Source organism: Hyperolius riggenbachi, chromosome 1 (assembly GCF_040937935.1).
Source record: "Hyperolius riggenbachi isolate aHypRig1 chromosome 1, aHypRig1.pri, whole genome shotgun sequence".
Classification (NCBI taxonomy): domain Eukaryota; kingdom Metazoa; phylum Chordata; class Amphibia; order Anura; family Hyperoliidae; genus Hyperolius; species Hyperolius riggenbachi.
Window position 1 is genome coordinate 108,311,664 of NC_090646.1, and position 26,958 is coordinate 108,338,621.

At 46.6% G+C, this 26,958-nt stretch overlaps 1 protein-coding gene across 2 annotated transcripts in view; it reads right to left on the bottom strand.

The window, feature by feature from the left end:
- The window catches only part of ADGRA3 (adhesion G protein-coupled receptor A3), a 99,475-nt gene extending 84,135 nt beyond the window's left edge, over positions 1-15,340 (bottom strand). The window contains exon 1 of one of the 2 annotated variants that reach the window (XM_068278087.1): positions 14,286-15,340. In XM_068278087.1, coding sequence (XP_068134188.1) covers positions 14,286-14,491 — 206 coding nt within the window. In that variant the 5' untranslated portion in view covers positions 14,492-15,340. The remainder of the gene's footprint in view (positions 1-14,285) is intronic. The other variant, XM_068278095.1, reaches the window with a different exon arrangement.
- Between the last annotated feature and the right edge of the window lie 11,618 nt (positions 15,341-26,958).

The window sequence follows — 26,958 nt, forward strand, 5'->3', positions numbered from 1 at the left end:
TTCTTACATGTACCCACATTTACATTGCCTAGGGCCTGATAGATGTTCTTTGTTCCGGTTTGTACCTTTTACAAGTACTCTTACCAAGGACTAGTTTTAGTCTAAAGGGAATAAATATAGTAGTCTACATATCCTTCTCACTTCAGTTGTCTTGTAAAATTCCTAAGCGTTGGCAGTTAAGAGACGAATTTCATGTTACATACTTTTAATCAACAAAATTGTAATATGTAAATTAGAGGAGTCGGAGTCGAGGAGTCGGTGGAATCCTAAACTGAGGAGTCGGAGGATTTTTGGACCGACTCCACAGCCCTGATAACAAGACTGCGTATATCCATCACCTTTCCCCATATAACAAGACTGCGTATATCCATCACCTTTCCCCACATAACAACACTGCGTATATCCATCACCTTTCCCCACATAACAAGACTGCGTATATCCATCACCTTTCCCCACATAACAAGACTGCGTATATCCATCACCTTTCCCCACATAACAAGACTGCGTATATCCATCACCTTTCCCCACATAACACTGCGTATATCCATCACCTTTCCCCACATAACAAGACTGCGTATATCCATCACCTTTCCCCACATAACAAGACTGCGTATATCCATCACCTTTCCCCACATAAGTACTCCCACATAACACATACTGGCCCATATGCAATTCACTTTTTCTCCTAGGTGACATTTTCGCACCTGGTCATAAAATGCCTTTGAAACTACCAGCAAGCAAGAAAATACACAAAGTAATGCTGACAGTCCTTTTTCACCAACGATTGGGTACTTTTTCAATTGTAAAATGCTTTAAGTTATTTTAAAGAGAATATGACATTTTTCTCCAAGAAGATAACTCAGGAGAATAAGTTAATTGCATATGAACCACTGTGTATATCTATTACCTTTCCCCAAATAGGTACTCCCACATTACACATACTGCTTATATCCACTGCCTTTCCCCACATAAGTACATCCATCTGATTTCTCTCCATAACATATAGCCTATTCCCTCCCTCCATATCATGTACTATCCCAAATGTACGAAGCCAGATTGTGTATGTAGTACTAAATTCCACTAAAACTATGACGAATTCACAATGAATCTGAATGACTACAGCAGGGATGGCAGTACTGTCACATCTTGTACATTACTGAGCTTCCCCACACTCCAGCCTTCTGGGTAAACTTACATAACTTGTTTTATCTGTAAAACCTCACTTAACTCAAATTAAACAGCCAAAAGCATGCAGTTTGACACTTGTGTAACATTAACTTGTGGATATTGTGATCTCCCTGTATGGAAGGGAACTGTCCTTTTTCAAGTCTAATCACACATGGGAAACTACAAGATGGTTGTTTAGGCCGTGGGCCATTAGCCCCAGCAGGTGATGCACTGTGGTAGTCCTTTCACACAACGACTAAGGACTTGCCACAAACCCACAAAGGCTTTGATGTGGTTTCTAAAAATGTTTCAACTTTTAAACATTCCTCCGAGCTCCGAGCTTGAAAGATTACACACGAGAACTGTAGCCTGTTCCAGCGATTGTTCTACAGACCTCAGGTGCTTAGTTCCTTTCAAATGATGTTACACCGGGCCTTCAAGGCAAAAAAATGAAGTACAGTAATCCTGTAAAAATAATCTACTGTGATACATAGCAAAATATTTTGCTATACTGCATCTCTACAAGGCATTAACTCTGCACATGTGACAAGACAACACGCCAGCATCTCTTAAAGAGACTCTGTAACAAATTGTTTATCTTTATTTCTTCTATGCTATAAATTCCTATGCCTTTTCTAATGTGGTCTGGCTTACTGCAGCTTTTCCTAATTGCACAGTAGCTGTGTTATCTCTGTTATATGATCTAATCTTCTCTCTATAGTCGGCACAGTCAGGCTGAGGCAGTCAGACTGGAATGTGCAGGGCTGCTTGTGATTAGCTAGAAGCTGTACACACCCCCTGCAGGCTCTGTGTGACTAACACACTCTGCTTAGCTGAGCCTATTAGAAGCTGGTTAGTTTGTTTGTAAACACTGCCTAAAACTGGCAATTACAAGCCAGGTTTGCAGCAGAGAATGGCAGAAACAGCACAGAGGGGACCAGGAGCACATAATGAATAGAATGGTATGCTTTTTATTGTAAGAATTTCAGAGTACAGATTCTCTTTAAGTAAATACAGACTAAGGCCTGAGACACACTGTGTGCACTTTCTGAGCGCTTTTCTCACCATCAGTGTTGTCTGAGCGTTTATCTAAAAAAAAAACAAACACCTTGCATTAAAACTGCAGTAAAATTGAAACAATCGTGATCCCCCCCCCCCTCCCTCCAAAAATCGTGATTGCAGCAATTTTAGACAGTGCTGATGGTCAGAAAAGCATTCACAGTATTTATCAAGGCCAAGCTTAAACTACACCACAAATGCAGCGTATGCGTAGACGGCGCTGTAAGCACACCCACTCAGCTGGGTAACACTGGCTGCTGCGCTTGCCACCCATCCACTGGTACTTCTGCAGCTTTTCTCGTTGTCCGCACCAACCCCGCTGCTCGCCCACAGACCAGGAAACATGGGGTTTCCTGTATGAAAAAAAATAGATCGGATTCTCACAGGTCTGCATGAAACAATGAGAATTTTCTCTGCTGTAGGAGGATCCCCACTGGTTCTTTTGCAAACCAACAAGAAGCCTTGTGTTTCCTGGTCACCGGAACGAGTGGTGACTAGCCCAGACAATGGCACCTAATTTGTACTGGACAATTATGCGATTTTCGTGTAATGGGAAGCCTTGTCTATTCCCACAGGCTTGCATTGTGTCGAATACATGTTTGCGGTCAGAACTTTGCCATGCAGCCGCGGAAAAATGCAGCTGGTTGGAATTTTGCATTTGCAGTCCAGCAAGAGTGTCAAGCGTTTGCAAAGGCTTTCCCACCTCTTTAAGTCCCCTATACCTTCCTTGTGGTTTTGGGTCACCCCGAGCTGCTTGGGTATTCTGTCGTACTGGTCTAAGCCCTACCCCATAGAGCCATATCAATCCATGCCATGCGCTAAAAAGGACCAAAAGTCCAAAACAGGCTGTCAGCATGTGGGGTTGATGTGGCTCAGTAAAATTCAAAACTATCGGCTTGCAAGACACCAGCTGTTCTGGATGCAAGCTTAGCTTCTGGGGCATAAAGAGATAATTTGCATATTCAGTAGCAGTGCATTGTGGGTAACCACAGATGAATTTATCGCAAATTCCTTCCGTGTTAAGAAGGCAAACCACACTTAGCATTCTGTTTGTGAAAACAAATCCTAAAACACATCCTATTGATAACGCAGGATGCATTAACCATCCGTTTTTGTGTTTAACTGTGTTTCATTAAACACAGCTTGTTACCTGTAGTGTGAACAGGCGCTTATACTGCGAGCTAAACAAAGATTGTTCATGATTGTTTTGGGCAACAACTTTGGAATGATCAGTGTCCAGACATGGTTCTTGCCTGTCTGCAGAACAACCTATTCTTGTTTATGGAGACTAGTAGTAAGACGAGCAGCAATTACAATAGCAGCAAAGACAAGAAGGCAAAATGGCGAATAAATAATAACAGTCTACAAAATCATAGGAAACCTGCAGTTGTGCTTTAATATCACACAGGATGAGGATCATGAAAATGATCTTGAGTGATGGAAATCCTGCATGTGTAAATATCTTTATTCACGGATTTAGGTTGAAATGGCATCAGCACATTTCTCTCTCAAAGACACCACAATTGTTCTGTGAATGAGGCCTCTCTTGCTCAGACCCCCCCCCCCCCTTAAGAAATACACACAGCAGGCTTTCAGCTCCCCTGAAACACAAAGGTCAAATGCACTGATAAACAATGTGACAGCTTCTGAGGCAATCTGAGTATCTTGTTACTACACAGCCTCACTGTAATACAAGCCTGCTCCTTACAGCATACAGTGGAATACAATGATTATTTGCAGTGTATACTGACCACACCTACATGTGAACAAGAAATAAAGATGTCCATACACTGGCAGATGGTCACCTGATTTGACCATCGTATCTACTGCTGCCAGTGTACTGCACACAGATTTCTAATAATTATACGAAATCTGTGCAGCTGCCTGCTGGGCCCCCAGGTCTCCCCCATGTAATGTGTACTCCCCAGGGTTGTGGTGAGCGTGGAAGCATTGCTTTAAAGGACAGCTGAAGTGAGAGGAATATGGAGGCTGCCATATTTATTTCCTTTTAAACAATACCAGTTGCCTGACTGCCCTGCTAATCCTCTGCCTCTAAGGTTCGGTTCACACTTGTTTAAAAATCGTATCAGTGGCTTTGTTTTTTTTGCCCCGGACCAAAACCGGAGCCACGCATACCAATGTGAAAAACTGAATGAAGAGTCCGGATTTGCTGGGACTTCACGGGCCGTGGATACACGGAGGGGTAGTGTAAGGCAATACAAAAATGGATCTCCCTCTACACAGGCTGCTCCTCCCCTCAACGTCATCTTTGTGGACCTCCCCAGAGTTTGCCCACAGGTAGCCAGGAGGGGATGGCAGCCAGGAAGGGTGGCAGTGTGCACAGCAGCGGGGAGGTCCGCCCCCCTCCCTCACCTGCCCCCCCCCCCGTTCCCCCTCCAGCTAAGCAGTTACCCACTTCCTTTCTCTGCTTGTCACGTGACTTCCTGCTATACTGCCCACTGAAGTATAGAGGGCGGCATTGCAGGAAGTCACGCGGCGAGTGGTGGAACGCAAGGAAGGTAATTGCTTTCCTGCTCGCTGCAGTCACAAATAGCTGGAGGGGGAGTGGGGACCCAGGTGAGGGGTCTGACGACCCTCCCCACCGCTGTGCCCGCTGCTATCCCCTCCAGCTTGGCAGCCCCCCTACCCACAGCCAGGGCTGGGGGCATGTTCTTTAAAACGCAAACGGACTGGAAACATATGCTGCAAAAGGTAAGCACGGATCTGTTTGCGTTCCGTTTTTTGAAAACCAGAGCCCGGACCACGGATTGCGTTCTGCAACCGTACCTAGTGTGGACCGAGACTTTTAGCCATAGACTGAACAAGCATGCAGCAGATCAGGTGTTTCTGACATTATTGTCAGATCTGACAAGGTTAGCTATGTGCTTGTTTCTGGTGTTATTCAGACACTACTGCAGCCAAACAGATCAGAAGGGCTGCCAGGCAACTGGTATTGTTTAAAAGGAAAATATGGCAGCCTCAATATGCCTCTAACTTTAGTTGTCCTTTAATCTCACCTGTTCAGAGGCACTGCTCCTTCAGTGTCTTCTCTTCATTGCTGCCAGATGCATGTACAGTGTGGCCTGGATCGGAGACTGCTCTCTTCTGCTGCGGGAGGCATTGGAAGTCTTTGGGATCCCGAGTGCCCCCGAAGACCGGTCGGCTCCGTAGTATGCATGTGCTGGCATGCTCTCTCGTAGTACGGGCCCCTGTCTTCAGAAGCACTCGGGCTCCCAAAGACTTCCAAAACCTAGCACGGCAGAAGAAAGCAGTCTTCTTGGGATCCGAGGCCGCACTGGAACGAGGGGACCAGAAGAGGAACAGGAAGGCTTTATAGGACCCAGAGCCTTCTCTCTTCTTAGGTGAGTATTTGTTTTCATTTTAAAATCACTACAGGTGTGCTTTAATGTATACTATTTTTTTTTAAGTCTAGCACCACTTAAAACAACATCCCATTCTGCATTCTCAGCTACAAGCTGCTCTTCCTATAAGGTCACTAGGATAATTACAGCCTGGCGCACAATCACATCTGACAGGTAGGACTGGATCTGGTAGTGTAAAAGTGGGAAGGTGCCTAAAAAACAAACCATAAAATATTAGCTAGGAATACAAAGTACAATGAGAAGTAACGCCACCTCGGCAAACCTTGGCAAGCTTACAGTGCAATCGCCTGCAGTGATAAGATTCACTCTCAGCATAGTAAACAGAGTGAAGTTCACGTGGCAAGAACAAAAAAAAGCATGTACAGTGCACACAAAACAATATATAAGCTTAGTACTGTATAGTCATACCTTTACCATCCCCCATCATACATATACACCAGCACAGGACTATACTATCTACACATCACTCTGCAGCAGAAAACAACTCAAAGGCCATAAACTGCAGAACAGCACAAACACAAGCAAGGTATGCAGGTAACTGTAGTGACACAACAGCTGGTGTGCAAACTTCCATAGACACTGAATTGTGCATTTCAAAAGCCAGGGGTGCCCTGCTCCCATAAATTATTCGATTTATGGTGTCGATATCCATGGGCGTAATGGGTGTGGCCTTTTTTTCCTTGCACTCGCTTGTGGTCCAGTTGGTAAGCCATGTATTATAAAGGGTGCGCACACTGACCGTTTTCTAAGAAAACTGTTTTTGCATGGACAGTGACCAACCAACATGCTTCTGTGGAGACTGGTAGATTCTCTTCACACATCTGAACAATAGTTGCACAAAGGTAACCCATTTTGGTAAGTATATCTGCAGAAAAACACATCCCTAAATACTACACTTAGTGGCCCAGACTGTTGTTGTTGTATTTCACTAGGTGGCTACTCCTGCAAATGCAAGCAATAAGTTCAAGTACCAGGTGAGCTCAATATAAGTAGCCCGTGAGTACTGAATGTGAAAAACCTTGGGCAGCTCAGTGGCACAGAGGCTATGCTAGGGTTCCAGGTTCTCAGGACGCTATTCGCATGGAGTTGGTGTGTTTTTTTCTGTGTTCACGTAGTATTTCTCCCATATCCCCAAAACATTTTGGCAAGTTGACCGATTTCTCCCAAACTATCCTAGTTAGGAACATTAGACTATGACAATACTGGGGAACTGTGGAAGCTAGGACTTAACAGGAAGAACTGATAAAGGCAGGGAAAATGGGTCCCTGGATTGATCAGGCTAGCTTCTAAACACTATATTAATTTTGCCACCTCAGGGATAGAGTGCCTGCCATGGGGTGGTGTCTAATGTTACAGCTGCCAGTGACAGACATTAGGTATGGATCCCCAATGGGACATCTGTTGCAACAATAACTGCTGGAATTTTACCTGCCTTTTTCAGTTCTTCTTGCTGAGTCCTAGCTGTTCCCCGGTAGAGTCTTTGGCCAAGCTACAATTTTGCTGCAATTGTGGTTAATAAGACATTAACCACAAACACAACACAATTGTAGCAATGCATTCTGTCCCCCCAGTACTGCCACTCTGCCATCCTTCTATAAACCACTTTGTTGATGCCATAGTGTGGATGACTGCCACTATACTTGCTGTGCATACTAAAACGCTTCAATCTGGTTTGGATGTGTCTCTCTCTCTCTCTAAGGCCCAGTGCACACCAAAAAGCGCTAGTGAAAAAGCAAACTCGGCGCTTTTTGAAGTGATTTTTTTAAGGCGATTCTAGGCATGCGCCTAGCGATTTTCTAATCATGAATAGCGATTTTTGGAGCATTTTTGTATAGCTTTTTTTCTTATATTTTACTACAGTACAGCTATAACTGAACAGCTTTTGTAACAAAAACGCTTGGAAAATCGCTCTGATCTAGCACTTTTCAGAGCTATTTTCCACTTTCCTATACTGAACATTGGAGCTGAATCGCCTCAGAAATCAGCAAAAATGCTGCAGGACCCGCATTTGGGAAAAAGCACATCGCTCTGCTGTGCTCCAACCCATTCAAATACATTAGCCAAGCGCTTTTTGAAGTGCAGGCGTGTTAAAAAGCACTCAGAAGCGCTCTTGGTGTGCACTATACCTGAGAGTTTGAGACACGGTTCAGCCCACATGAGGCTTGTACCCACGAAAGAATAAAATCTAATCAAGGGCAAAAGGAATTTGGTTTTGAAAGAAACGGGAATTTGTGGGACCTGAACTGGAACCTTTTAAGCAATGCATCAGATTTGAGAGCTAATGACCCCCCTGACGAACATAATGCTGTAGCGCCAAACCTCTCCCTACAATCACCTTTGGGAATTCATGATCAGGGTTGACTCTACTCATTACATAACCTCCCATATCATATCCTTATATAACCTCTGCATTGCCCTCACAGTTCCCCCATCACTTCATATACAAGAGGGGAGCCCTGTGGCACAAATGTGGAGGTGGAATACTCTAGTGCTACAATGAGAATGTTAAAAAAAAAAAATGGTGCTTCTACAGTTTAAAATTCTCTGGAATGTTTAATTCCAACTAAACCAAAATACCTCATGATTTTTTTTTTAAAAAAAGCAATCAAGTAGAGGGGGAAAACAAAATGATCAAAACATGTAGAAGCTAAAGCAACTTTTTAGTTAAAATTTGCTAGAAATTCAGCTGGTGGGTGAATCAGAAGTGACCATGTAACTCTAAAAATAGGAACAAAGATAAGGAGCCTGACTAGGTTTCCTAGCATTGAAGTAGAAGATATGCTGAAGGTGCTGCCAAAGGATAGAGACAGAGGCAGCACCAAAGCATGGAAATGGATTGATCATTTTCTTGTTTAGTTGCACAGTTTCCCATCCTCATCCATATTGGCTATCATTCACAAAGCGTTCCCGCATGCAGAAATGCTAAGAACAGCAGACTTTACAGACCACTGAGCAAAATTTGTATTCATAAAGGCTGTTTCCGCATGCGAAGCGGACTTTTCCGAGCAGAGCAATAAATTACCGCATTCTGCAGTGATTCTATGCGGAAATGTAACAAAATGTAAATTCATAAAAACTAACGCAGGCGGTATGCGGACGGGGATTACCGCTCCCCTGGATGTAACGATAAGCATGCGGAGTACATGTAAGTGAATGGGACAGACCTCCCAAGCAGCAGCAGAGAGAACACCGCATGGAGGGACTCGGCCAGCTTCTCCTGTTTCCGCATGCCTACCGGCAGCCTAACACTAGCCTACAGCGGGATATCTCCGCACTCCTATCGCAACAGGCAACATTTTTGTGAATGACCACCCAGAAGGCTGAAATACCGTCAGCGGTGTTTCCCTGCACGGATTTACTTTACCGACAGCACTTTTATGAATGATAGCCATTGCGTTAGCCACTGTGCTGCCATAAGCTGCTGTAGACTTGTAGTACACAGGAAGTAAACTACACCAGGAAAGTACAAACACTTTCATTCCAGTGCAGGAGACTTGGGCGCAGCAGTGAGTAACGTCGGCGCCGTCAGAAGACAGAGCTGAAGTTACTTATAAAACACTATAATATGGCAGTTGCTGGAAGCCAAATTATTTCCTTCCTTACCATCCATGGTGGCCTGGAGGGGGAATAGTATTTAATATCGATGGGAATTTGTGCAGGAGCTGTATCCTGCGGCCAAGTCTCCTGCGCCTATTCCTCTCGTACGCAGGAAAGTAGTGTAGTGGTCCTGTGTCTGCATGGATAGTTGTGCAGCTGCAGGTAAGTACATTTTTAAAACAGATTTATTTTTCTAAAAAAGTAAAGCTTGCCATTTACACTAAACAACATGAGTGCTTCCAGAATTTATCACCATCAGTTTTGGAATAAACTGTCTCACTGACTGACTAGCCCCCCTGCTCTGTTTATCAAGCTCTTATATACAAAGTATTTTGGGGGGTGGAGGCGCCCAGAGTATTAAATAATAGTTTTCTATTGGCATAACAGTTCATTAAAAGAGAGGTATTCTCTTACCTCGCTGGAAGATAGAACACCTGTTCAACTGGCAAGATTTTTATTCAGAACACAGATGGACAATGCATTTCACAGGTACTATCCCGCTTCCTCAGGTCAATACACAGTGCCTTCTAAAAATGTGCATAGAGTATGAGCCCATAGTCAGAGATGCCCATACACTATGCACAGTCAGAATGCACTGGGTATTGGCCCTGAGGAAGCGGGATAGTACCCTTGAAACCTGTTGTCTACGTTCTGAATAAAAATCTTTTCTAGTTGAACTGGTGTTCTAGCTTCCACGATCTCAGGTAGGCCCCCAGAATAAGGTTTCCTAATCCCAAATACAAGTATTCATTATAGATCTACTGATCTCAATATTCGGCAACACAGTATTCAGTCATATAATAGCAACACAACACATTGCCGACATGTAACAGTGTGTGTTTTCTATACAGAGACTAACACTGTGTTTTTTGTCTTGTGGTCATTAAATAAACAAGCATTATAAAGCAAGGAGATACTTAGCAAGCTGTTCAATAGTCTAACTGTTTGTGGTTAACACACCACTTAACAGCACACTAAACAGTTACTGGGGAAGGCTAGCAATTTGTAGGTACTACCGGTAGGGGAGGATAGCAGTGTGTGGTGTACTGGAGTAGGCTGGCAATGTGCAGGAATGGGGGGGGGAAGAAGCAGGCAGTGTGCCTGGCTACCGAGAGCGACTGGCAGTGCGTCTGGCTACCGAGAGCGACTGGCAGTGTGTCTGGCTACCGAGAGCGACTGGCAGTGTGTCTGGCTACCGAGAGCGACTGGCAGTGTGTCTGGCTACCGAGAGCGACTGGCAGTGTGTCTGGCTACCGAGAGAGACTGGCAGTGTGTCTGGCTACCGAGAGAGACTGGCAGTGTGTCTGGCTACCGAGAGAGACTGGCAGTGTGTCTGGCTACCGAGAGAGACTGGCAGTGTGTCTGGCTACCGAGAGAGACTGGCAGTGTGTCTGGCTACCGAGAGAGACTGGCAGTGTGTCTGGCTACCGAGAGAGACTGGCAGAGTGTCTGGCTCCCGAGAGAGACTGGCAGAGTGTCTGGCTCCCGAGAGAGACTGGCAGTGTGTCTGGCTACTGAGAGAGACTGGCAGTGTGTCTGGCTACTGAGAGAGACTGGCAGTGTGTCTGGCTACTGAGAGAGACTGGCAGTGTGTCTGGCTACTGAGAGAGACTGGCAGTGTGTCTGGCTACTGAGAGAGACTGGCAGTGTGTCTGGCTACTGAGAGAGACTGGCAGTGTGTCTGGCTACTGAGAGAGACTGGCAGTGTGTCTGGCTACTGAAAGAGACTTGGCAGTGTGTCTGGCTACTGAAAGAGACTTGGCAGTGTGTCTGGCTACTGAGAGCAGCTGGGATTGTTTCTGGTTGCTGAGAGATACTAGCAGTGTGTCTGGTTGTGGCAGGTGGCTGTGTGTGATGGAGTAAAGGGGAAGATGTATAGGGAAATCGCAAAGCGCTCGAATTTGTGCAAGAACTGGGAATGATTGGTAGTTTGTGTGGGGCATTGAGGATCGGGAGATTCGGAAGGGGTTAGATGTATGTCGGAAAGGGGAAGCAGCTTGTGGGTATTTGGGGCAAGGTGTGTGTGTGTGTGTGTGTGTGTGTGTGTGTGTGTGTGTGTGTGTGTGTGTGTGTGTGTGTGTGTGTGTGTGTGTGTGTGTGTGTGTGTGTGTGTGTGTGTGTGTGTGTGTGTGTGTGTGTGTGTGTGTGTGTGTGTGTGTGTGTGTGTGTGTGTGTGTGTGTGTGTGTGTGTGTGTGTGTGTGTGTGTGTGTGTGTGTGTGTCAGAGTGGTCTTACAAGTGGTAGAAGGCTGCCGGTGTGTGGGCATAAGGGATAGAATGCTGTCAATGTATAGCTGGGAGATGGCTGGCAGTATGTGGGCATTAGTGGGAAAAGGCTGGCAGTATGCAGGTGGAATACTGAGGGCTGTATGTAGATGTGGATGGGCAAAAGCAGTATATGGGTATGAGAGAGAGTTGTCAGGGTGTTGGTACTTTGGGGTAGAGAATAGGAGGGGTGTATTGGTCTGTGGGTATATGTTAGAGGAGGCGAGCAGATGGCAATGCTTAAAGATAGGAAGGGGGGGGGGGGGGGGGGGTTGAGGATGTGGGTAAGAGAGAGTGGATATGGGGCAGATGATGGGAGGGGGAAAGAGTGTGTGGCTGTGGGATGGAAGTGGTGGGCGGTAGTAGTATAGGGGGTATGGAGGAGAGGAAGGGGGTGAGAGAGTACTGTGGGGTGGGAGTGATGGGTGGTGGATGAGAGGAAGGGGTGAGAGAGTGCAGCTGTGGGGTAGGTGGAGTAGCAGCAGTATAGGGGTATGGGATTGATGAGGGGAGGGGGGTGAGAGTGTGGTAGAGGTTGGGAGCTCATCTATTTTAGGGGGCCCCCGGGAAACCTCAGAGAAATTCCGCTAACATAATTAGGTGGACAGCATGCTCTCGAACCCTTATGCCTGGTACACACCAGGCAATTTCCTGTCCGTTCAACAGGTCAAATCGTTAATTCCCAGCAGGTCTAGTCTGATTTCCAACAAGTTTTCTGTTCGATTTTCCTATCACTTCTGTACAAAATTGATCAGATCAGACTCGTCAAAAATTATCAATTTGGCCAGGCGTGGTATGGAAAACTGTAGCATGACGTCCAAAATTACACCGGCATGCATTTCGAAAGGCAAGCCTATTTTCGGAATATTATTATTTAGTATTTATATAGCACCGACATCTTTCATTGCGCTGTACAGAATGTATAGTCTTGTCAATAAGGCTAAGTTTTCACTTGTGCGAAAATGGGCAGATTCCTCGGCCACGAATTCGGATGGAATTTGGCAGCCTATAGAAGTCAATGCAGAGCATCCGAATTCGTGGGCGAGGAAAAATCTGAGGTCCTGCAGCATACTATCACGCAACTTGTCCGAATCCCATAGCCGTGCATTGCGTGGCTAGAGAGATTCGGCTGCGAGACACGAGCAGCTGTGCCGGCATCACATCTCACAAGACGCATGCCACGCACAAGTGGAAACGGGGCCTGTCACCCAGAGTAGCTCACAATCTAATTATATGTCCATCGTAGTCTAGGGACAATTTGAAACAAGCCAATTAACTTGTCTGTACTTTTTTGGGATGTGGGAGGTAGAGGTGAGCGTAATGACTTAATTACAATTTCGCGAAATTTCGCGCTATTAGTGTAAGTACGATTATGGCCGTAAGTACATAATTGTAATGAAGAAGGATTTCGCGAAATTCCGCGTAAGTGTAATTTTCGCGTAGCTTTCGCATTACAGTGGGTATCGCGAAATTACGTTTGCCTTGCATGCAACCATTTGTAAGCGTAGTTACATAACGTAATTCCGCGATAGTTCATACTAAACTATAGAAACATTCTTGTCAATACACCCTTGAACTGCGCATGCTTCGTTTTTACATTATTTAACGCGAAAAAGCGTTCATATGCGAAAATTTGTTAGCGTTCGTCTTACTACCGCTGATTCGCTTCTAATTGGCTAATGCAAACAAAAACAACAGGAAGTTGAGCAATCTCATAGGGGAAGAGGCTGCCTGCACGAAATTACGAAGAAATGCGAAATTGCGTTATGGTTTAACGTGAAATTACGTTATGAACGAAACGCGAAATTACGTGTTGAAAATTACGCTTACGGTATTATCAATTACGATTTTAATGGCAAGTACGCTACCATAATTTCGCGGCTGTGGGGTAGATGATGAGGGGGGTGAAGGAGTGTGGCTGTGGGGTAGATGATGAGGGGGGTGAAGGAGTGTGGCTGTGGGGTAGATGAGAGGAGGGGGGTGAAGGAGTGTGGCGGTGGGGTGAGAGGAGGGGGGTGAAGGAGTGTGGCTGTGGGGTAGATGGGGGAGGGGGGTGAAGGAGTGTGGCTGTGGGGTAGATGATGGGGGAAGGGGGTGAAGGTGTGTGGCTGTGGGGTAGATGAGAGGAGGGGGGTGAAGGAGTGTGGCTGTGGGGTACATGATGGGGGTGAAGGAGTGTGGCTGTGGGGTGAGAGGAGGGGGGTGAAGGAGTGTGGCTGTGGGGTAAGAGAAGGGGGGTGAAGGAGTGTGGCTGTGGGGTAAGAGGAGGGGGGTGAAGGAGTGTGGCTGTGGGGTAAGAGGAGGGGGGTGAAGGAGTGTGGCTGTGGGGTACATGATGGGGGTGAAGGAGTGTGGCTGTGGGGTGAGAGGAGGGGGGTGAAGGAGTGTGGCTGTGGGGTACATGATGGGGGATGGGGGTGAAGGAGTGTGGCTGTGGGGTAGATGATGGGGGAAGGTGTGTGGCTGTGGGGTAGATGAGGAGGGGGGTGAAGGAGTGTGGCTGTGGGGTACATGATGGGGGTGAAGGAGTGTGGCTGTGGGGTAGATGATGGGGGAAGGTGTGTGGTTGTGGGGTAGATGAGAGGAGGGGGGTGAAGGAGTGTGGCTGTGGGGTACATGATGGGGGATGGGGGTGAAGGAGTGTGGCTGTGGGGTAAGAGGAGGGGGGTGAAGGAGTGTGGCTGTGGGGTCAGAGGAGGGGGGTGAAGGAGTGTGGCTGTGGGGCAGATGATGGAAGGGGGGATGATAGAGTGTGGGGTGGGGAGCGGTGTCTCAGCCAGCGAGCAGGTAATATCAGGCAGCCGCTTGTACTCACAGGGTGCTGGTCCGGTTCGGCAGGGCTTCCAGCGGTAACCTCCTCCCGGTGTCCAGGCTGCTGCACTGCACCTTCCCCGCCTCTCCTCCGCTGGCCGGAGTCCCCGCTTTCCCCGCCGCCCGCGGCCTGCCGTCCTGCTTACAGCCCGGGGGGAGAGCCTCGGCCAGCACGGGGAGCAGAGCCAGCAGCAGGGCCCAGGCCTCCATCCCAAGCTCCGGACACTGCACAATGCAGCCAGCCGATCACTCCATGCAGCCTCTGATCTCTCCCCGCTGCGCTCCGGGCCTCGGGTTACTCCATGCTGGGCTCTCTGGTTATTCTCTCGTGTTTGGTGGGGGTGGTCTGCAGTCTCCAGTGAATGAGGGGAGGGGGCTCTGTCTGGTCCTCTGCTGGTGGAGCGCTCTGTACTGTGGGGGTAAGCTTCACATGCTGCTCACTCAGGGGTCTCTGGTGGTCGGGATTGTCTCCTCTCTGCAAGGGGCCAGGGATTAGGGGTGCTCTGAACGCCTCTCTCTGTTGTGTTAGGGTGGTATCTGGTGACTTGTGGGTACTCTGTTCTCCAGATCTTTGTGTTAGGGTGGTATCTGGTGACTTGGGAGTTGCTCTGTTCTCCAGATCTTTGTGTTAGGGTGGTATCTGGTGACTTGGGGTGCTCTGTTCTCCAGATCTTTGTGTTAGGGTGGTATCTGGTGACTTGGGGTGCTCTTTTCTCCAGATCTTTATTGTGTTAGGGTGGTCTCTGGTGACTTGGGGATGTTTTGTTCTCCAGATCTTTGTTGTATTAGGGTGGTCTCTGGTGACTTGGAGGTGCTCTATTCTCCAGATCTCGGATGGGATATGGATTTTGGCCACCAGACACTTCAGTGGCAGTCAGTCCAGGGCAGAGTGTATCTCACTGGGTTGATCTGGTGATCTCTATGCACCAGCAGGGGTGGAGGAGTCTCTGGTGACTGGAGTGGTCGCAGTCTGGAGGGTGAGATGATTCTTGGCAGGGCAATCTAGTCCTTCCTGCCCCTTCCACACGAGCTGCCTGCTGCTACAATACTACACACAGACTGCCTGTGCCTCCTCCCCCTCTCCTCCTCCATGCACAGACATGCCAGTGGGGAGGGGGCGCCAGGACAATTCCCAAAACTACACACACTATAGGATTTCAATGGGCTGAGCTGCCTGATCTGTGTGTTGTGGGACAGACAGAGGCTCATAGCCTATAGGGGCACAGAGGGGAAGGCAAGTTGCAACAGTGTCTGTCTGGGATACACTGTGTATTCATTTATGCAGCGACAGTTACATCATATCCTTACAATGATGCTGCACCACAACAAGAGATAGAAAGCAGCAGCAAAGGCCACATCATTCATGTTTGTGCTAGTTATTAATAGATTACCAAATCCTCATAACACATAAACTACTAGTCAAAAGTCTTAGGCCCGGTTCACATTAGCGGTTGCTATCCGGAATCGCCGTGCCGGAGCCGGACCGCATGCGGACCGGACGAAACGGACGCACGGCATAGCAATGAAAGTCTATGCGACCGTTCACATGCGTCCGTTTCGTCCGGACCGGAGCCGGACCGGATCCGGACTCCGGCGTCCGTTCCAACATGCGCTATTTTTTGGTCCGGCTCCTCCGGCAGCCGTATCCGGGGCGGAGCCGGACTGCACCATCCGGCCAATACAAATCAATGAGAACCGGATAGCGCACAACACACTGGCTAAAAATCCGGATGTTCTACCCCACTTCCTATGAGGATTGTTGCGGCGATATTGGATCGGGGACACATGGGCAAGCATTTTGGAGTGGAGCAGCACGAGCTGGAGATGTTGGCAGCATGTTGGAGGTGGAGGTGAGTGCTAAACAGCGGAGGGCCTGATTCCACAGGTCCCCCTTCTGCTGACCTCCCAGACCCCAACATTTTTTTTGTTTTTTACGTAACTTTTGCCAAACGGATCCGGATCGCATCCTGATGAACACCTGATGCAACCTGACCGGATCCGGATCGGATCCGGATCAGAACCGTACGGTTCCGATCCGGATCCGGTCCGGATCCGGTCAGGTCATCCGGTCCGTTTGGCAGACAACCGCAAGTGTGAACGGGGCCTTAAACGGAACCTGGGATGACAATTGTTCTATTTCCTAGCTGTACTACACAAACAATTCAAAGTGTTAGGATGACACAATCATCCTACTGATAAGTCTAAAAAATGTTGAGTACTGAACGTGATACTGGGATTTTTAAATCGCTAGGGTTTGCTAAATAACCTAGGAATTGCGGTAGGTATTTTCCACTTCTGCGATTCGATTTTAACCAAAGCGCGATCGCGCCTCGGAGCAATTCTTACCGCGATTTTGCTATGCAGTGCATTGCATAGCAAAATCGCGAATGCAACTGTGGGAAAAAAAATTGGGATTTGCTGAATTGCAATCGCTAGGGTTTAGCGCAAGCACTAGCGATTGCTAGTGGAAAAGATGACTACGGCCATTGGACGGGGTACCCATGCTGTTGTGATGTCGCAGCCGAATAGCTATAGCTGTGCCATGCAAGGCTTTATGGATTCAGATGTGTGCTGTGAAAAATTGCAGCATGCCGTCTGTATCGCAGCGGCATGCGGTTTAAATGGTAAGCCTATTGTCTGGCTTGCATGGGGGGAAACACTGCGTTTTCGGATGTAGTGGAAATGGGCCCTTAGTGTCACCCCCCAAAAATGTTATAGTATTAGCTCTTGGGGGACGATCCCTCCATCAGATCAGCTAAATTATCACTGCACCGTAAAATGAGATATACTGGCAAAATAACTTTTGCCAGTAGTAGTGCAATGAAAGCGACCATGCTGACCAACACCAATCATGTAGGCTGTTTACTGGTTTGTCTTCAGCTCATCTTCCTCCTTGGGTAAGTGACTGAAGAACAAAAGTTATTGTTGTGGCTGTGAACAAAAAGTATAGCACCTAAGTCAGAACTGATCAGTGCTACGAGTTGCACTGCTTGTATTTAGCCCTCTCTCAATACTTGAGAATGTATGGCCATTGGCCAGGATTATGTAAATGAACAGATCCATCTGGCTTGTCACAAGTGGCATAATGTTTTCTGCATTTCACATCTGTAGTAACAGTTTCTATATTGTACATCCGGAGGTAACAGTTTCTGCATTTCACATCTCCAATAACATTTTTTTTTTTCCCATTTCCAGTATGTAGTGTAACTGTTTCTACATTTGAAATGTGTGGTAGGAGTTTCTGCATTTGACATGTGGGGTAATCATTTCTGCATTTCACATCTGAGGTAACGGTTTCTGCATTTTACATTTGGGGTAACAGCTTCTGCATTCTGCATTTTATATTGGTAAGCTCGCAAGGGCAGGGCTCTCTCCCCCTTTTGTGTCTTGGAAATCATTATACATTTTATTCATCATTTTATTTTTATCACTGTCATTACCACTTCTGTATTTTGTATTCTGTATGCTGTATCATTTTTTTTTGTATTTTCTCACTAATTATGTATCTTGTATATTAGTGTACACCATTCTCTGTATTATGTACCCCATGTTTGTTTCTTACTTTGTACAGCGCCACGGAATATGTTGGCGCTTTATAAATCAATAATAATAATAATAATAATAATAATAATAATAATAATAATAATGGTGTAGTGTTTGTTTTATTAGTTACATCTTGCTAGTACTGAGATGGATCATTTTTGCTTTCAGAACTGCCTTCATTTTCATGGCATTCCCCAGATTTTGGCCAATATTGACATGATTGCATGACTTAGTTTCTGCAGATTTGTCTTCTGCACATCGGTGATGTGAGACCACCACATCAAGGGGGAAATTCTGCTTTGTTATGTGTATTATTATTATGGTACCTTTAGGGTCACTTTGCCTGACTGTGTTTTGGGGAAAAAACCCTGGGCTCTTTTGAGTTAATCTGTTACACTACAGTTGGCTATGCCTATATCATGACCACACCCATTTTTGCCACCCACACAAAGCCACATCCATTTTTGCCCCGTCACACTCTACCTTTGCCCTTGGTGCCCCAAGGTACCCCGGATCTTTTAGGATTCTTGCAACGCCCCTGGAAGCCACTGCCCCTACAAGCAACCTCACCTGAAGACACAACCCAGTTACCAGTGTTCGGTTGCATTGGATAGTGTTCAATGATTACACAGCTACATGCAAATGTTGTGTTTGCCCGAACAGGTTGAGTATGCAGATCATCCCTTTGTTGCCCCTGATAGCTAAACACAACCCCCAGAACCGCTGGAATGCAATGATGTGTCAGCTTGTTAATAATACAGAGCCAAACTAACCCACTGTACCCCTACCCCACCCGATGTCTTCCTGCTTTGGCAAGGTTACCCAGCAAGGTCATGGTGAACCAGAATTCCTAAGGGGCATAAGGGACTGGAAGAGACCAAAAACCCTCCTCATAGGCAAACACAGGGGGGGATTACAGCTGCCCAGAATCCCCCCTCAGACCAGGGCCAGTGCAGTGTCTGGGGATGGGCACAAGTTGAGACACCACAATATCTGCAGGCATCATGCAGCTCACAGCACCACACCCTTTCTTTCCCTGCTACAGGTGACTTTGGATGGAGCAGCAGCATGCGTACAGCGCATGTAGCAGCAGTGAGAGCACAGAGCATAGAGCAGCAGTGTGTGTACAGAGCATGGAACAGCAGTGTGTGTACAGAGCAAGGAGCAGCAGTGTGTGTACAGAGCATAGAACAGCAGTGTGTGTACAGAGCAAGGAGCAGCAGTGTGTGCACAGAGCATAGAGCAGCAGTGTGTGTACAGAGCATAGAGCAGCAGTGTGTGTACAGAGCATGGAACAGCAGTGTGTGTACAGAACATGGGGCAGCAGTGTGTGCACAGAGTATAGAGCAGCAGTGTGTGTACAGAGCATAGAACAGCAGTGTGTGTACAAAGCATGGAGCAGCAGTGTGTGTACAGAGCATGGGGCAGCAGTGTGTGTACAGAGCACGGAGCAGCAGTGTGTGTACAGAGCATGGAGCAGCTCTGGTGAACTTAAAGTGAAGGTTCAGGGACAGTTGGTAAAAAATAAAAATCCGAATCCACTTACCTGGGGCTTCCTCCAGCCCGTGACAGGCAGGAGGTGCCCTCGGCGCCGCTCCGCAGGCTCCCGGTGGTCTCCGGTGGCCGACCCGACCTGGCCAGGCCGGCGGCCAGGTCGGGCCTCTTCTGCGCTCCATTGTGCGTTCCACGCCGGCGCGCTGACGTCATCGGACGTCCTCCGGGCTGTACTGCGCAGGCTCAGAACTACTGAGCCTGCGCAGTACAGCCCGGAGGACGTCCGATGACGTCAGCGCGCCGGCGTGGAACGCACAATGGAGTGCAGAAGAGGCCCGACCTGGCCGCCGGCCAGGTCGGGTCGGCCACCGGAGACCACCGGGAGCCTGCGGAGCGGCGCCGAGGGCACCTTCTTCCTGCCACGGGCTGGAGGAAGCCCCAGGTAAGTGGATTCGGATTTTTATTTTTTATCAACTGTCCCTGAACCTTCCCTTTAACAGAGTCAGGCATGTAAATAGCCCTGTGCCCTGGTATGTGAATGCTTCACTTTCCTCTTCATTAGCAATGTCGACTGTCTTCATCATTATCTGTATCCAAACCGCTCCTGATCGATTCCGTTGTCGATCAGGAGCAGATGGGACATCTAGGAAATAATTGTCAGAGCCTGTCAGGCAGACGGGGAAATTGCATTGCGTGTACCAAGCATGATCTCCTACTATATTATTATACTGTATTGTGCATGGCTGAGGGAAACCTTTCAGAAATCCCCCCCCCCCCCACCCCCCCCCCCCTTGGAAATCCTGGGTTTTCCCCTGCTCCTAACTAAAATGATATGTAAAACAGAATTTTGTCTTCTTAAAACAGAAGGTATTTGCTTTAAAGGATACATGCAGACAAATAGAATCATGTTAATTTACCTGGGGCTTCCTTCAGCCTCCAGAAGCCTATGTGTCCCTCACTGCAGCTTCGCTCTCAGCCTGTCTCTTGGGGACCTCTCCGTAGCGGCTGCCAACCCAACCAGGTTGGCAGCTTCTGCACATGCGTGGATGCGCTGCTCGCTGATGCGCTCTCGTTGCCAGGCGCACTCTGTTCAGGCACAGTACAGTATAGTCTCATTATAGTAAACTCCAAGGGGCCAGGAAAAGTGGTTTACTATATCAGAAGTTTACTATATCAGAAATTGTCCTATAAATAGCCTAGTATGCCCTAGCACATTCTTCGCTGCAAAGGAGCAATACTGTTCTCCCATTAGAGGTACAGTACAAGCACTTGCACATTTGGTGCACTATAAGGTTAAAGAGGAGCTGTCAGCCATAATATCTCAGAAAAAAACACATGTATAAGTAGATAAATACTTGCTCTACTTACATAGCATACCCGTATAAACCCGCATATAAGCCAACCTGTGTATAAGCCAAGGTACCCACTTTTCCCTAAGAAAACAGGAAAAATTGATTGACTCACGTATAAGTCCCTCCCTAGTATAGCCCCCTCCACAGAAGCCAGATGTGCCTCCAGTGCAAGTCAGCTCCACTCCCCATAGCCAGATGTGCCCCAAGGATGATACAGCTGTGTCTAAAGACGCCGCACAGGAAGAATTCCAGGTCATTGCCAGGTTGCTGGCATGCTCTGCTCCACATGCCGGGGGACACAGGTAGTCTTGAGCAGCTGCACACCATGTTGCAGGGGATGGGGGCATGAACACAGCAGGGAGTCAGATAGCAAGAGCAGAATTACTAGCGCATGATCCTTATGCTCCAATGCCAGTAACAAAACCTGCTCCACCATCTGTTCTGCTCTATTGACTTGCATATAAGCCAAGGGAGTAACTTTATAGCACATTTTTTGAGCTGAAAAATTGGGCTTATATGTGAGTATATACAGTATATATTGCACTGTCCACAATTTCCTCCCTTACTCTCCTCTGCCTGATTGTATATGCATTGCCCGCCCTCCACTATAGAAAGTGCATTGTGTCAGACTGAGAAATATTGGCCAATCAGAGAGGAACAGAGGCGTGGGAGGGGAAAACAGGGAAAGAGGTGTCAGCCAATCATGCTGCATTAGTTAAGTCTGAGGGGAAATTAACCACTTTACCCCCGCGCGTACGTATTTCTCCGCCCCTTTTTCCATCCTTTAAAAACCAGGGACGGAGAAACACGTACTTTCCGCGTTCCCGACGCTGTCCGCGCTCCCGCTCGTAAACACGCCGCCCGCCGCTAGTAAACACGCCGCCGCCCGCTCGCCCGGAGATCAATGAACGGGAAAATCCATTCCCGTTCGTTGATCTAAGCCCCACAATGACCCGCTGCTCTCCTATGGGCAGCGCGATCATTGTGAGAAGAAACTCACGTGTCCAGCCTCCTTATTCTTCCTCCAAGCTTCCGGAAGGAGGCTTGGAGGTCGCAATAAAGCAAAAAGTTACTGTGGCCATCTTGTGGCCAAATAGTAAACTACACCCTACACATTTTTCACATACAAATAAATTACTTTTACACAAAAAATTAACTCATTACCTCCCACACTCCCCATTTTTTTTTTTTTTTTGTAATTAAAAAAAAATTCAAAAATTTACAATTAAAAAAAATACATAATTAGTTACCTTAGGGACTGAACTTTTTAAATATTTAAGTCAAGAGGGTATAACACTGTTACTTTATAAACTATGTGTCACGATTGTGGAACTTTCCCCGTGATCAGCGCACAACGCGTGCGCTGACACGGCGGAGATCCTCCACAAGCGTATAATTTGCAGGAACCCAGCAAAAGGTGCTATGCACCTGTAGAGGGAAATTCCTGTCGGCAGATGGCGCTGGGGAGTGCAGAGGAACCAATCCTCTGTACCTCCACAAGTGCCAGACAGGAATTGTACGAAGCGCAGAACGCAATCGCAAGAGAGGCGATTGCGAATGAGATTGAGCAAAAGGGATAGGTTGTATGTGTGTGCGCCAATCCAGTCGCCACTCCGCGACCGCGCACACACAACAGCAGATACGAAATAGGAACGCGATCGCGAGAGGTGCGATCGCGAGACGTGGCACAAGACAGAACAGAATAGAATATGAGGGTAGCAAAGGCACAGCAAATACAATAAGGAGATACGGAAAATAACAACCGCTAGCTAACCGCGAACACCGCACTCATTCGCAACAGTGCACGCGGTTATGCGCGATCTCCACGTGATAAGCACAATAGAGACAAGCACGCCTAACTAACCATAAACAGACAAACATGAAACAGGGGACGCGAGCGCTTGCTTAACGGTTACCTCACCGAGCCTGTAGCAAGCGCAGCGGACAAGACAGACACACGAAAAACAAGAACTAGGCAGGAAGGATCCACCGCTCTTCCGCCAGAGCAAGTGTGATCCAAGCAGGAACACAGATCAGAAAGATCCACAGCCGCTAACGCTAGCGGCTAGTGCGATCTCAGCAAGACAGAACGATTCGCTATCAACCGTCGTTGGTGACAGCGCAATCGCGACCGACAAGACAGAACAGAAGGATCCCCAGCGCTCGCACAAAGTAGCTAGCGCGATCCCAGGAAACAGAACAGAAGGATCCCCAGCGCTAGCACAAAGTAGCTAGCGCGATCCCAGGAAACAGAACAGAAGGATCCCCAGCGCTAGCACAAAGTAGCTAGCGCGATCCCAGGAAACAGAACAGAAGAGATAGCTGGCAGCAACCGCTGCACCAGCTATACTCCAAGAACATAGATCAGAACCATTTCCTGTCAACCACCATAGGGACAGGACAATGGCAAACAGGCAAGACAAGACAGAACAGGCAATACAGATAATACAACCTGACTGGGCTAGAAGGGGAGCCTAAAGCAACCCCCAGGAATTAACTATACTAGATAGCAATGGCTGACACTTCAGCAGTGTCCATCAGGAACTGAGCATGGAAGGGAAATGACCAGCAAAGCATTCTGGGAAGCATAAAGCTCTTATAGTGCCAGTCATCAAAGAAGGCAGGTAGGGGATTTGCATAACGAATGTATGCAAATTCCCCAGCAAGAGAACAGAACAGAAACTTGCAATGAAAAGACAGGTCTCTGTTCCAGAGACCTGCAGCCCACAGACTAGAGGAATGGACAAACAGCTGTCTGCCTGTGCAGCCAGCTGAGCGGATCATCACACTATGGGCTTGTAATTAGGGATGGACGCAAAACTGAAAAAAATGCACCTTTATTTCCAAATGAAATATTGGCGCCAAACATTGTGATAGGGACATAATTTAAACGGTTTTATAACCGGGACAAAAGGGCACATAAATTTCATGGGTTTTAATTACAGTAGCATGCATTATTTAAAAACTATAATGGCCGAAAACTGAAAAATAATTTTTTTTTCCCCCACATTTTTCCTATTTTCCCATTAAAACACATTTAGAAAAAAATAATTCTTGGCATAATGTCCCACCTAAAGAAAGCCTAATTGGTGGCGGAAAAAACAAGATATAGTTCATTTCATTGCGATAAGTAATGATAAAGTTATAGACGAATGAATGGAAGGAGCGCTGAAAGGTGAAAATTGCTCTGGTGGTCAGGGGGTAAAACCCCTCAGTGGTGAAGTGGTTAAGAGGCAAAAAAGGACAACCCAGCATGCTCTGCAACTTCCTTTGTGCGGACCAAATTTTGTGTGTACCAAGTAAGAGTCAGGTACACTAGGGAATGATCATTTATCAACAAGAAAAGTAATAGTGATTTTAACTTTTGGATTGTCTGGTTAGCATCATTATTACTTGTTTACCAGATACAAATAAACAATTGATTTTTTATTTTATGCCCGACAGTTCCACTTTAAGTATACCGTAGGGCGGCATAGCCAGGCTGGACAAATTACTAGTACAGTATCCAGGGCCCCTTAAACATTGCAGGCAGCTACTTGCTTCCTGTGAATGGCTCCAATACCAACACAGGCGAGACTTGCAGCACGTGTCCTGCAAAACTTTCTGCTCACACTTGGGCCAAACATGAAGCATCTTTTCAAAAGAAAATCCTGTGATAGGACTGTGACAATACTTTTTTAAGCAATTGCAAAGTGGAAGTGGTAACACTGCATCGTCTTTTGTTTATTTTCACACTATTCCTCATTTTCCCCAGGCTGCTTATTTGTACAGTACTGTATATCCACCGCCAGTGCCATTCTTCTTCTCTTACAAATGCATCACCTCACTTGCAAACAGCCTGAAGAGAGCAGCCATCCATGGGTTTCACACTGACATATGACGCAAGCTCCGCCTACAGTTTACTATATCCAAAGTCAGCATCACGTAGGGGCCAGAAAACATGTTTACTATAACAGAAGTTTTATTATATCAGAGTTTACTATGCCAGGCGTTGCTCCCATAGACTTATAAAGGAGATTGACCGGGACCTGGAGAGGTAGTTTACAATACCCAAGTGTACCCTGCAGCCGACCTGTACCCAAGCCGACCTGTATAGCAATCCTCCGTTCCCCAGCCGCGGCTCACTTTTATATCAGAGTTTATTATAACAAAATTATACGGTACTTATTTTTGATCCCTTTCAGCCCCTAAGGGTAAGTTTCCATTGGTGTGGTGCGATTAGTGCGGAAAACGCATGTGCGATTTTGCATGCGGATGCGTTTTTCCATGCGTTTTTCTATGCAATTTCGCATGCGTTTTGTGGCCAAGCGTTTTTAACCATGTCAATGCTGGTGTGCTTTTTACATTGTTTTTACACAAAAACGCATGCGAAAATGCATAGAAAAACGTATGCATTTTTCCTATTAATTTGACTAACATGCTCAGCTTTTATGAGGTAGTGAATGCTAATATGGATATTGGGAATGCTGTAGATGTGATATACTTGGACTTTGCAAAGGCCTTCGACACTGTTCCCCACAGAAGTCTGGTGCAAAAGTTGAGGATGCAAGGACTGGGGAAGAATTTGTGTGCATGGATAGGGAACTGGCTAATGGACAGAAAACAAAGAGTTGTGGTCAATGGATCGTATTCAAAATGGGAGACTGTTAGCAGTGGGGTCCCACAGGGGTCTGTACTGGGTCCAGTGCTCTTCAATTTATTTATTAATGACCTAGTAGATGCAGTAGTGAGCAATGTTGCTATTTTTGCAGATGATACAAAATTGTGCAGAATCATCAACTCTCAGCAAGATAGTGTCATATTGCAACAGGATCTGGATAGGATGGCTATATGGGCACATACATGGCAGATGAAATTCAATGTTGACAAATGTAAAGTTATGCATTTTGTTCGTACCAATGGTCTAGCACCATACAAAATAAATCGGATACAGTAAGGGACATCAAACTTGGAGAAGGACTTAGGATGGGCAGCACGGTGGCGTAGTGGTTAGCTCTCTCGCCTTGCAGCGCTGGGTCCCTGGTTCGAATCCCAGCCAGGGCACTATCTGCAAAGAGTTTGTATGTTCTCTCCGTGTCTGCGTGGGTTTCCTCCGGGCACTCCGGTTTCCTCCCACATTCCAAAAACATACGGATAAGTTAATTGGCCCCCCCCTAAAAAAAATTGGCCCTAGACTACAGTACTTACACTACATAATATAGACATGTTGCAATGGTAGGGATTAGATTGTGAGCTCCTTTGAGGGACAGTTAGTGACAAGATATATATACACTGTACAGCGCTGCGTAATATGTCGGCGCTATATAAATACTAAATAATAATAATAATAATCGACAACAAGTTAAATAATCGTACTCAATGCCAAGCCGCTGCAGCTAAAGCTAACAAAATTTTGGGATGCATTAAAAGGGAAATAAAAACTCGAGATGCTAGCATAATATTACCCCTGTTTAACTCTTTAGTAAGGCCACATCTGGAATATGGAATTCAGTTCTGGGCACCACATTACAAAAAAGATATTGCAGTTTTAGAGCAGGTGCAGAGACAAGCAACAAAATTGATACGTGGGATGGAAGGTCTCGCTTACCAAGAAAGGTTAGATAAACTGGGTTTATTTAGTCTAGAGAAAAGACGCCTTAGAGGAGAACTAATTAACATGTATAAATACATCAGAGGGCAATATAATAGCTTGGCGGATGAGCTTTTTGTCCCTAGGCCTTCTCAAAGGACTAGAGGACATGATCTGCGCATGGAGGAAAAACGTTTTAGCCATTTATTTAGGAAAGGGTTCTTTACAGTAAGAGTGATTAAGATGTGGAATGCATTGCCACAGGAAGTCGTTATGGCAAACTCTATACCTGCATTTAAAGGGGGCTTAGATGCTTTCCTTGCGTTGAAAGACATCCATGGCTACAATTACTAGGTTATGCCTAATGATGTTGATCCAGGGATTTTATCTGATTGCCATCTGGAGTCGGGAAGGAATTTTTCCCTTTTGGGGCTAATTGGACCATGCCTTGTAAGGGTTTTTTCGCCTTCCTCTGGATCAACAGGGATATGTGAGGGAGCAGGCTGGCGTTGTACTTTGTACTGGTTGAACTCGATGGACGTATGTTTTTTTTCAACCAAAATAACTATGTAACTATGTAACATTGTATTAGATTAATTCTGATGGTTCTGCCGTGCAGATTTTTTCTGCACAGAAAAATGCTAGGAAATCCTGACCAGTGGAAACAGTCCCATCCACTTGTATTGACTATGCAAATCTGCATGCAGGAAACGCATGCA